Source organism: Notothenia coriiceps, unplaced genomic scaffold (assembly GCF_000735185.1).
Source record: "Notothenia coriiceps isolate Sejong01 unplaced genomic scaffold, NC01 NC01_scaffold00037246, whole genome shotgun sequence".
NCBI classification, from domain to species: Eukaryota; Metazoa; Chordata; class Actinopteri; order Perciformes; family Nototheniidae; genus Notothenia; species Notothenia coriiceps.
In genome coordinates this window covers 18,945,293-18,957,330 of record NW_011369947.1, presented here as the reverse complement: position 1 = coordinate 18,957,330, position 12,038 = coordinate 18,945,293, and the positions used below count along the sequence as shown (strand labels likewise).

The 12,038-nt window shown below is 38.1% G+C and overlaps 2 protein-coding genes across 2 annotated transcripts; one reads left to right on the top strand and one right to left on the bottom strand.

Annotated features, from left to right (window-relative positions):
• Positions 1-164: 164 nt before the first annotated feature.
• On the bottom strand, positions 165-3,827 carry LOC104965983 (choline-phosphate cytidylyltransferase B-like). Its single transcript, XM_010795067.1, has 7 exons — positions 3,585-3,827; positions 2,014-2,113; positions 1,315-1,431; positions 919-1,070; positions 727-805; positions 499-641; positions 165-397 (listed from the first exon to the last, which is right to left on the bottom strand). The coding sequence occupies exons 1-7, from the start codon at positions 3,663-3,665 to the stop codon at positions 182-184; spliced, it is 888 nt and encodes a 295-aa protein (XP_010793369.1). The 5' UTR covers positions 3,666-3,827; the 3' UTR covers positions 165-181.
• Positions 3,828-5,900: 2,073 nt separating this feature from the next.
• lipia (lipase, member Ia) lies at positions 5,901-12,034 on the top strand. The gene is made up of 11 exons (XM_010795068.1): positions 5,901-6,009; positions 6,518-6,598; positions 7,414-7,784; positions 7,864-7,972; positions 8,679-8,780; positions 8,866-8,955; positions 9,378-9,545; positions 9,748-9,837; positions 10,861-10,969; positions 11,077-11,250; positions 11,352-12,034. The coding sequence occupies exons 2-11, from the start codon at positions 6,538-6,540 to the stop codon at positions 11,431-11,433; spliced, it is 1,356 nt and encodes a 451-aa protein (XP_010793370.1). The 5' UTR covers positions 5,901-6,009; positions 6,518-6,537; the 3' UTR covers positions 11,434-12,034.
• Positions 12,035-12,038: the final 4 nt, after the last annotated feature.

Here is a 12,038-nt window from a genome sequence, read left to right as displayed (position 1 = left end):
CTAAAGTAGCAGACAGAGAATCAGCACTTTTGAAACAGGGCTGAAACAGAGGGGTTTATGGGATGCTGCAATGATCTGTTTGGTATTTTGAGCCAAACAATTCAGGGACACGTTTAGTATATATCTGAGACCTATTATATATTGATGAAAAACAGTATAATAGGGGACCTTTACTATGGAGTTAATATTGATGTAAAAGTGAACGTGCCCATGCTCCATCAGGTCCGAAAAGCTCCAGGAAGTTACTGATAAATTCTCGCGACTTCTCTTCCCACTTGTGGATGAGGTCATGGCTCTTCTCTTCCACTCTGTAGACAAAGTGTTTGGACTTTTCCTCCACCGTGCGGACCGTCTCTTTCATCTTGTCCACTTGTTCCTGGAGTCGATATTTCTTTTCCTGTCAGTGAAACACAAAGCAAGTGACTGACAGTACATTTATGATGACCAAAAACTCCAATATTCTATTTTGTAAATTGCAACAAATACAATTTCACGTACATTAATGTATCCAACATTGAGTTCTCGGGCTGTGTAGCCTCTCTGCAGGTTGCGTCGAACATAAATGTCATAGTCTTTGACGATACGAGTGATCAGATCAGATGTGGAGATTCCTTCTGTCCTCTCAGTGGCCACGAACATCCCTGACATTGAAACATAAATGAATGTAAGTAAATAAAATGATGAAGAATGAACTAAAATCATATATATCATTATCTATAGGTTTACCTGCTTCCTTGATGTGTTTGTAGACATCCTGTGATCCAGCAGAAGTGTAAGGAATATCATCATGGGCCACAAAGTCAATCTGTGAGTGTAACATTGAAGCGTTCAGACTGATTTAGCACCAGATATCTTTTGGTGTTGTCACTGTACGACATTATGAGAAGCTGTGTGTCCAATGACTGCGTAACCTTTGACCTTGTGTCTATGGAGGAACTCTGCGCTGAGCGTCCAGGGAGCGTCCCGCACCACCTCGTCAACGTAGCGGCAGTGTGTCAGGGCGTCATAGCGTTCGTTCTCTGTCATCACCGTGTAGCCCTTTAACTTGTGGGTGAGTTCATCACTGCAGACTAGGGACACAAAGGACTTGGTAGTCATAAACCAGGAAGCCAGGGTTAATCTGGAATGAATAAACTATAATATTTCGTCCAATTAATAAAATATTTGGGTCCTTCAAAAGACATTTTTATCATTTTTGTAATCAAGGTTTGGGAGGGTTACTTTAAAATAGTTTTATACGATTACTACACACACTACCTACATGACAATAAGATGAGATAAGATGTATATCAGGGAGTGAGATTCATCCTTTACCTCCTACTATCAGGTATGTGTTTGGAAACACATTTTTGGCCTGCATCAGAGCTCGAGCATGTCCCGAATGGAAAAGATCAAAAATCCCATCAGCGTAGACTCGCACAGGACGATTGGCTACATGATGAAGCATATGAAAACATGTCTTTTAAGACCAAAACAACATTCATAAACCATCAATTCATCTTTCCATATTATTCAAAGATATTGAGTGACGTAGAATAGGCTGATGCCAATATCTGATCAACCGTTAGACTTTGATACGTTTAATCTGTTGCTTTCACAGTAGAATGGCGTGGCACATTCCTAGAGAAAGAGGTCATAATAATACCAACCCTGCAATCAGCCAAATAACTAGCAGTAAAGGAATAAATAACTATTTACAGCTGATATCAGCTGATACATTCATAATCAAAGGGGCCCAATTATGCTCAATTACAGGTTCAGTTTTTATCGTGTGCCTCTACTGTGACACGTTTACATGCTTTAATGTTCAAAAAGGTCATTATATATTATTTACATGAACAAAAACATATATAAAAAACTACAGGAAAGGGAAAACCCCAAAAGCATAATAGGGCCCCTTTAAGCATCTGAGTAATTCTCCTTCTCTTATCGCTCACAACCTACGAGCTGGTTGTTTTCTTGGTTGCATGACATTATTTATAAATGAGAGCAAAAACTAAAGAGAAGTGTGACCTGGTGTGCCCCTCCGTGCCTGGGTGATGGTCAGCTTGTCATGGGGGGTCTGTGAATCACAACCTGTGGACTTGGCAAAAGCAGCCGGCTCCCGCTGAGACTGAATACAGGGAGAGAAGTGGGAAGAACATGTTTGACCTTTGTTAGAGCTTTCATTTTCCAATTTAAATTCTCCGTTTTATAAACTACTAATCCTTTTTTTTTTAGGTCTTATTGTGCATTAAGTGAAAAACATGACATTTTATACACACATGCATAATTATTTTTGCCATCATGCTGGCCATTTTTTACGTTTCCAGTTAGCTGTACCTATTTTGAGCGTGGGTGTCAAAAACAAGAAAGAGCAGGAAGACAAAATACAGCAACTGTGTTATAACAGTTAAATAAAACACTAATATATAAATTTGAAAGAAGCTCATCCTCGATCTGGTAAGAAGTAATGTGTACAAAAATAAATATTTGTTATCAAACCATATAGCTTTGATAATGATCTTTAAACAGATGTGAATTCTGTCGGTAACGAGCGTCTCCATATGTCATGAACTTTGTGTTGTGTGTAGAAACAAGCATCTTTATCTGATGTGATGTAAGATATACTTTGAACTCTGCTTCCACTCAAATGTCTGGTGATTCCTGTGCTGTGTTAATTTATAAGGTTCTACAGTTCACCCTCTTGAATTTGATCTTGAAATGATCTTTGTGAAGACAATTTGTTTAAGCCCTGTTAAGGAAATTGTGCGATCACATGTGTTAACCTTGCTAGCCTCCCAGAATGTTGTAGTAATGTAAATCTGCTTTGATGTCCTCTTATAAAGAAAGAGAGCCTGTTTCACTCAGAACAGTACGTTCTCCTTTGGAGGAGACGACTTGCAAGTATAAAGGTCTTTTTTGCCTTTAATACGAATATTGTGTTGCTGTACGTTTGTTACCTAACTGATTATTCTCTCTAGACCACAGCTGATTTTAAAGCTGCTACAACAGCCCTCCATGCTTCTTATAAATGTTGTTTCTTATAGTCCATAGTTAGCAATGATTTAGTGACTTTACACCTATAGGTAGGAAGTAAACAAACATGCAGGTTTCCACAAAGGAGGCACACATTCACGATGTAATGTGTAACTTTTGTACTTAAATGATATACTATATGGCTCACAATTCTGTCACAGGCTACATATACAACTAGAAAGCTAATTTAAACAAATAATAATTAACTATTTTAAGTGAAAGGATGACTTAAAACAATTTTCTATCATACTAAACAAGTGTTTACTTAATATCACTTAAGAATAATAACATGTTGCTGCTTTATGAACAAACTTAATCACTCCAACCAGTTCTTCAGTTTACTGTGCCCTCCCTATCACAAGTCAAACAGACAAAAGAGAAAAGTTTACTACTGTAATATTGACCAAGCCTTTTACTTAACAACACAAAACAAATATAACTGGTAAATACAACGGTATCTATGACTCATATCCAAATACAAAAAGACAATCAGAATCTCCTTTACAGGACTTCCCATTATTTAAAGTGTGAGAATAAACATTACATCTTGAAAGAACAGGTCTTACCCCGCGAGGGCCCGCTCTCTGGTGCCGTGGGGCCCGGTGCTGCTGGGCGTTGTTTCCCCGGCCTCGTCTCCTCCCTGCCATCCTGGATGTTCTGCTTTGTGTCTTCTCACAACACCCTGCCGCTCTCAGCTGGCCTTCCTAGTATACACAGTATGTATCCCACGGGCCTGCCTGACCCTGATGACGAGAGAACGTAGTGAGCAAAGTTCAAGTTACTCTGATAAAACTATTCACAATGGTAGACTGCTCTTACTCATTAATACTTGTGAGGACTAGCTGTCTTCATGTGGTAACAGGGAAGATTATATCAACAGGATTATTTATGGAATGCTGAACTATAAATAAACTAGATTTCTCACATTTCCTACCAGGCTGTGACATGTAGAGATCAGCGGCTGCTAATATTGTTGTATTTTGTGAAGAGGGAAGCGTGACAAAACCAACTATAAATTTTAGTATGTGCCCAGAGCTTGTACTTTGGCAGCCTTTGGAACCAAACACAGAGGGACAATGTGTTCCCACATTTCACAAAGCTTTCATAAGTTGCCCAGAGTGGAAACACAGCTAGATGTTATAACATGTCTGCTGTGAGTGCAGTTTCCTACTACTCATAGACAGAGGTGGAAGAGGTACTCAGATCCTTTACTTAAGTAAAAGTGGAAATACTATGTTCTTAAAATACTCCATTACAAGTACAAATCTTGAATGCTAAATGTTACTTACGTACAGAAGAATTATCAGCTAAATGTACTTAAAGTATCAAACGTAAAAATATTCAACATGCACAATTACTGCTCTCACAATATTATATTTGTATAACATATACATGTCAGGGCATTTAATGTAGCAGTTTGTCATTGTGAAGCCAATTTTAGATACTTAAAATACTGGGTTGTATTTTTGTATATTTGCAGGACAGTATTGCATCATATTATAGAAGGAAATCACATGTTTTCTATGTAAAAAGTAGCTAGTAACTATAGTGTTTACCAGAACTCCTTCCATTGATCATATCACTCCGGTTCTTCAACAACTCCATTGGCTCCCCGTTAAATAGTGCATCGATTTCAACATGTTGCTCCTCACCTTCAAGGCCCTTCACACTCTTGCACCTCCATATCTCTCTGAACTCCTTCACATTTACGCTTCCTCTCGTGCCCTCCGATCCTCCTCTGCCTTCCAACTCACTGTACCTTCTGCCCGCCTGACCACCATGGGGTCAAGAGCCTTCAGCCACTCTGCCCCCCGTCTCTGGAACTCTCTCCCACAAGACATCCGCAATATGGACTCACTCTCAACCTTCAAATCCTGCCTGAAAACCCACCTTTTTAAACTGGCATATTCAATATCTTAATTCTTCTAAACTGATTGTTGTTTTAATTCTTGAATTACTGTTTGATCTTCTTTGTTGCTTGTTTTTAATTATGCTCTGTAAGGTGTCCCTGAGAGCTTTGAAAGGCGCCCATAAATAAAATGCATTATTATTATTGGTGTTAAATACATTGAGTGTACAATATAGGAAATTGGAAATACTCAAGTAAAGTACAATTACGCCAAACTAATACTTAAGAATGTTACTTGAGTAAATGTACTTTGTTACTTTCCATCACTGGTCATAGAAAGCTAAAAATTAGGTATTAGATCAAGATGTGTTCAACTTACACAGCAACTGGAACCCAGGGAACAAGTGACACTACATCTTGTTCAATTCATTTGTTTGCCATATTAAAAAACATATATATTATAAAACACATGATACTTTATCTATGGCATACTGTATGTATAAAGTCATCTTCTAAAGGATCAAGGCAAGTTAAATTATGCGTTAATAAAATGGAAAATAACTTCTGTAAAAGGTATCAAATGTTCATGCCAGGTTAAAATGGCACAATAAACTGTAAACAGTATCCCAAATGTAGGCCTTCAGTGTGTTGTGGTAAATCTTGAGGTTAAATTATGGAGTAGAATCTGTTGTGCAACCTCTTGCAAACGTCAGTGCGGTTTTTCCTTTGACTCATAAAACCTGACTGCATGGTAATTTACGGGAATATTCCTTCCTACACAAGTAACAACTTCTTGGGAATCTTACATGTTTCTCTTTCACTCTTTTTCATCTGAATGAGTATGGAATCAAAAAATGTTGATTTTACAGATTCATATCAAGATCAAAGCATTGACATAAGGAACCGTCTCATAACCGGTTTAAGCACAAAGGAACCAGGAGTGACTATACAGGAATGTTTCACCTGTAAGCTCAATGACCTGGAACAAGGGGTGTGGCTATCCTGGTCAGAGAGGGCGGGAGTATTGCCTTGCTGTTCCACCTCTCACTTCCTGAAGTGAACACTGCCCAAATATGTGGCACAAACAGAGAATAACTTGTTGTTTGACACACCGGACCAGGAAATATTATCCTACTGCCAAGGTAAGACTGATAAAATGGCATGTTCTTTTTCAATGTTGTCAAATTTGTTAAATTGAAGGAAGACACTTCACACTCAGTTTACATGAGGTGTCAATTGAGGCAGAAGAGTTTAGTCACAGAAAGATTTCTGCATGTTTCAGTTTTTCTGACAAACACAGTGGCATTGGTTGAGATTTATCACAGTGGGTGGGGCTAGAAAACAGGTAATCAGCCTCCAAAGGAACTAAATGGCACAAACAATGTCTTTTAAGATGTTTTTTTTACTCATCCATAACATTTTAAAGATAGTAGATAAGCAAAATACCTCTTGCCTTCGCTTCAGTCCAGTTAGATTTACCTCTAGAGCAAAACTACAGGATGTGGAGAAAAACACCAAGTTTTAGAGAACCATCTGAAGGGTCTTCTTGTGTTGTGATGCCTGTTGTGTGTGTGTCCATGTGATTTGCTGGTGATTATATTGTGGGCCAAATAATGCCTGACTGGTGTGCTTTCATGTGATGGTCTACAGAATATTTGCTGGTGTGAAGCATGTTCCTGTGGCAATATCTGCTCACGCTGCTCCTACTGATAACTGTTCAAATATGCAAAGGTAAGCCAATAAGCAAACACTGCAATGTATGAAATGCAACACTTTTGTCAGTAAGTTTAAGTTCAGTAAACATTTCAGGAACTGAAGGAAAACTAACACATACTTTGTGGTTTACACACAGGGGCACTGTCAGCTGGTGTATGCAGCCATGCATCATGGTGTTCGGTGTATGTAGAAAAGCCACAACTATTGTGTAACATTTACTGAGAACATATGATGACGCTTACCAAACATAAAGCTACTTTTCCATCCGAGTTGAATTCAATATACTGTCAGTGATCCAGCATCAAGCAAGACATCAACTCAATCTAAATGTCACTACCAGTTCACATAATGTATCTACTTGGCAGTCTGTTTGTAGACATGTTTTTTTAAGCTTTAATTATTGTTTAGCTCAATAGTTATCATTATATAGTATAGTATTACATAGTTTGATTGGTACATTTGTAATGTCTATGGTCTTTTTCACTTTCCACATTTTTCTTTGTTGGAATGTAATAAATAGTTTTAGCACTTTGCTTATATTCTTGTTAAATGGGTCCACAATCCCTGGCAAAGTGTATTAGCAGTATAGTTTCACTCATACCTCCCGTGAATCTGTGTTAGAAAACAATCTAAAGAAGCATTAAATACTCCCACACTGACTCATGTAGCGGGCTGTGTCGCTGATGCCAGGGACTTTCGGTGGTCAGTTACTAAATATAAAACGGTTTCTTGGAAACTAGCATGCCTCATTTGTTCCTTTTTGCCATCCTCGCCTACCTAAATAAAAATGTCTGTGCTCTGTCTTTTTTATTCTTCACTATCACTCCCAGCTCAGAGATGTGAAGAATTTACACATCTGAATTTCCGTCACGCATTTATCGGAACCAACCTCAAAGTCCGGTTGCTGCTGTCCACCAGGGAAAATGTCACCTGTGCTGCACTTGTGTCCCACGCCAACTTCTCCTCACATCCCCAGTTCAACCTGTCCAGAACAACCGCCTTCATCATTCACGGGTACCGGCCCACGGGGTCTCCACCGGCGTGGGCACAGAAGTTCTCAGACATGCTTCTGGCCAGGGAAGACATGAATGTCATAGTGGTGGACTGGAACCACGGAGCTGCTAATGTCAATTATTTCAAGGCAGTGGAGAACACATACAAGGCAGCTGACAACCTCACTGCTTTTATTAAAATTATGCAGGTATGAGATGCATCTGACATTACCTGTGACCATCTCTGCTGTGTTGTGAGTAACAAGACTAACCATGGATATTTTTCAGGAAAATGGCGCCTCTCTGAATTCCATCTACTTGATCGGAGTCAGTCTTGGTGCTCATATCGCAGGCTTCGTAGGTGCTAACCTGAATGGGTCTATTGGAAGAATTACAGGTAAGAGTTTACAGATTCAAATACTTTTTTTTTGTTTCAGATTTCAATCACCCCTCAGATATTCGCGAGATGGCATGTGATGTGATCTGGGTGTTGACATTGCCATAACTCACTGTGAAACAGCACAATAGTGATAATAATCATTCAAAACCGTTATGCTAAAATCTCTGTTTCTTTTATTCACAATGACAAAACAGCTACACTATTTGTTTTCTTCCATTTAAACATACATGACAACTGTAGACAATTATATGTTGCATATTTTTAAGATCTATGTTAAAATGTACATCAGAAATCTCGCACATTGCCTCACACAGTTTGTTAAACTATGTAACATTTGAGCACCTTTCCTCTGCTGGACCACAGATGTCCAGCTCAGCACTGCTGCAAAGGAGTAGGGGGTATACAAAATTAAGAAAAAGAAAAGAAAAACTGGCCTGACTGGATATCTGGAGTTCAGGCATATAAAACAGAAACAGGACGTGGTGGTATCAACATACTTCTGTGTTACAATTAAAGATGTCTGGAAAAGAGAAACACTGGTCAGCATTTATTAGAAAATAATCAACACAGCAGAGGCAGTAGTGATGATTTAGAAAAAGGGAAAAGCTCTTAAATTAAGACATCTAAATCATTACTAAGCTATTTCTAGCCCTAGTCAGCTAATCTTGGTTTGAGAATAAACTTGAAGGTCTACTGTGTGCAGGTCTGGATGCAGCCGGGCCTCAGTTCATCGGCAATCCTCCAGAGAAACGACTGGACCCCACGGACGCACAATTTGTAGATGTCCTGCACACAGATATAGATGGTCAGTTAAACTGAAATACTATATATTATATTCACTCTATTGTTTGTCATACAAGTTGGTATTTTTCTCTTCACATCGTCTACAGGCCTGGGCTTCAGGGAACCTCTGGGTCACATTGACTTCTACGCTAACGGGGGATCAGATCAACCCGGCTGCCCAAAGACCATATTCTCTGGTAAGGGCTTTAAAATTATGGAGGTAGAAGAAAATAAAAACTATAAATGTATTATGTTTGAGTGAAGTAATGTTGATTTTAAAGGTCACCTATTATGCAAAATCCACCTTTTCATATAGTTTATCCATAAACATGTTTCCCCTCTGTGTAAAGAGATTCTGAAAGTTTCAGGAAAAAAGATTTGCTCTCTTTTTGTCCTGATCCATTTATATAAAAACCTGTCTGAAAATTAGCTGATCAGATTTTGGCCACTTTATGATGTCATAATTATTGTTTGGCTTGTGTAACCATTAGCCAATAACCAACCATGGTAACACCCCCTTGATGAAAAATCCCCTTTGATGAAAAACAGTATAATAGGGGACCTTTAACATGCCTCATGAGGCTTTCTATCATGGTTACAATTCTGACTTACTGTGCAGGATCGTCCTATTTTAAATGCGACCACCAGAGATCAGTGATGCTCTTCCTTGATTCTTTGGATCGGACGTGTACCAGCCGGGTCTTCCCCTGCTCCTCCAACAAAGACTTTCTGAATGGAAACTGCTTGAACTGTGAGGGCTTTGGTGCTGAAGGATGTCCTGTCTTCGGTTGGTGCTTTAATTATCTCTAACTAATAAAGTACACATATTTATGCTAGAATGGGTACTGGGAATGGAAGTCAGTGAGACATAAAATGAGTCATTCCTGAAGCAACATATATTCAGAACTAGTGTTTTTGAGTAAAAAGTAATTGGATGTTCTTTTAAAAAAAAGGATGTGAGCTGACGCAGCTGTTTCACTCAAATGCAGGTTATGATGTCACAAAGTGGAGAGATGTCCTGCTGAAGCTGGGCCAAACTAAAACTTACTTCAACACAAATAAAGTATCTCCGTACTGCAGTAAGTAACAAAACACTCATAATCACAATCGTAACAGAGACAGAAACATATATATATGTAATATTATACTCACTTACTTACTTTAATAATATCATTGTGTGATTCTTATTTGCTAACTAAGCTTGGGAAAATCCCTTATTAAGAACATTTGTTGCAGTGTTGTTAGTTACACTCCATGTGCACCAACAGTATGACCTTCAACTCAGGTGAACTGAGGACATCCTGATATGGCCTCCCTAACAATCCTTTCATTATCACCAAGCTTTACCCCTCCCTTTCTCCTCTCTCTGTGTTTAAATATGCAACCCAAACTGTATTCTTCGTCTTTCACAAATACGACAAAGACACAGTGCAATGGTTTGATTCTCTATTCACATTTGATAAATACATTCCCAACCCCAATATAGCAGGACCCTAAAACCCCGATGTGGTAATTTAATACAGCAACTTCCATATTGACATGTATTAGAAATGTTTAGGGATTTACATTAAAGTGCATAGGCTACCATTATTTTGTTAAATGATATAGGAACGTCCAGTCTTTGAACTGTTTGTCTGCAAACTTGATAATTTGTGAATTTATCCTATATGAACTACAAGATAAATGTTATCGTCATCCGTATTTTCTTCACGCTGGATATGCAGCAACATATTTCCATCAGTTCAGAGAATATCTTTCATAACGTTTAACCTGTATGTGAGTTTTTCCATTATTAGAATATCCCCGGTAATGTTCAGCCATCGTCTGTAGTCTGGTGCATCAAGCTTAAACCAGTTCTTATTGACAGTTATCAAGGCGCTTTTTTTATCCACTGTGGATAATTAGTTTGAGGTTCAACAGAATCGAAAATTACAGAAAATTGACAGTACATTTTTCAAAATTGAAATTGATTTTCAATTTAATCCAACTGTTTGGCGTTATTTATTATATTTTGGCCAACGAGTAGACGTTATAAGAGGAAGTATCATTTAATGTCAAAATGGTGAACGGATTGATTTGTAATAAGAAATGTAATCTCCTAGCAACAAGCTACACGGTGGAAGTGATGATTTGGAACCAGGACGTCCACTGGGGATACATCACTGTTAAACTCCATGGTAACGGTAAAGAAACGGTGGCAACCATTAACCAGTAAGTCCTCACTTCATGTATCATAACTTCTGTAACAAAGATTCCCCAAACATCTCTCTTCCACTCTGTTAATGGTTTGGTAACCTCTTCATTTTTTCATATATTAGCAGAGCATCCCAGTTCCAGAAGTTCACAGAGACCAAGTTGTTTGCCCAGTTTGACAAAGACCTTCAGTCAGTGAAGAAAATATCTCTCAAATTCTCCACTGGGAACTTGTTGAAGCCCAATTATAAGCTCCGGGTTCTCCGAATCCGTCTCACACACCTGGAACGCAAGGAGAGGTATGCAACACACATACTAAATGTTATCAATGTCTAAGGATTTGTATCTATTTGACATTGAATTTGAAGACGTTCAGTAACATTAACGTGGTCCTTCACAGTCTCTGTCGATATGATGTTATTCTCGAGGAAAACAAAGAGGTCAACTTCAGGCCAATTCCATGTGAAGACTCCAACTTCTGAGACCACCTTGTAAATAAATATCAAACTAAGCTCGTACTGGAAGCGATTCAGCCGACTCATCAGTCTCTCCAGGATTGTAAGGAAAACAAAAGAGCTGACATAGATAGTACTCACCTGGCTGTGATGTGATCATTTGTGATCTTAAACACATTTTTGATATTATGTGTTTTTAAGAGATAATGTATGTTTTTTTTACACTTTCCCCAATAGGGAATTATTTGCATCACACTGTGAGAATGAGATTTTTTTTATGTATTTGAAATTGAAGGAATCTCATAATGATGACAGCTTTATATATACCATGTCAATATTGGACTTTGTGAAACGAAATCTAGGTTGGTTTTAAAGATAGTTTTTATTTGTTCTTGGTTCTTCTTGGTTTCAAGTGTGTTGTTTGATCACATAAGTTATGACATTTATTTTTAGAAAGACAGTGAGACAGACCAATATTAGTACTTTATACGATCACACATTTCTAAGTAACTAAGTATTAACAATAATTGTCATAAAACAAAACCATGGTTTCGTGATTTTCTTACCATAAAAAGTACTGGGCTACTTTTCCAGATTATGTATTCATTAATCAAATGTGTATTTTTTTTTTT

What these genes read in the sequence shown, in the direction of transcription:
- LOC104965983 (XM_010795067.1), bottom strand. Translation starts at nt 3,665, where the DNA reads ATGGCAGGGAGGAGACGAGGCCGGGGAAACAACGCCCAGCAGCACCGG. An exon ending in CACATACCTGATAGTAGGAG is followed by an intron (nt 1,071 to 1,314) that starts GTAAAGGATGAA and finishes TTGTGTCCCTAG; the next exon opens with TCTGCAGTGATGAACTCACC. An exon ending in TCAATGTTGGATACATTAAT is followed by an intron (nt 398 to 498) that starts GTACGTGAAATT and finishes TTTCACTGACAG; the next exon opens with GAAAAGAAATATCGACTCCA.
- lipia (XM_010795068.1), top strand. Translation starts at nt 6,538, where the DNA reads ATGTTCCTGTGGCAATATCTGCTCACGCTGCTCCTACTGATAACTGTT. An exon ending in GTCTATTGGAAGAATTACAG is followed by an intron (nt 7,973 to 8,678) that starts GTAAGAGTTTAC and finishes TACTGTGTGCAG; the next exon opens with GTCTGGATGCAGCCGGGCCT. An exon ending in CACCTGGAACGCAAGGAGAG is followed by an intron (nt 11,251 to 11,351) that starts GTATGCAACACA and finishes GGTCCTTCACAG; the next exon opens with TCTCTGTCGATATGATGTTA.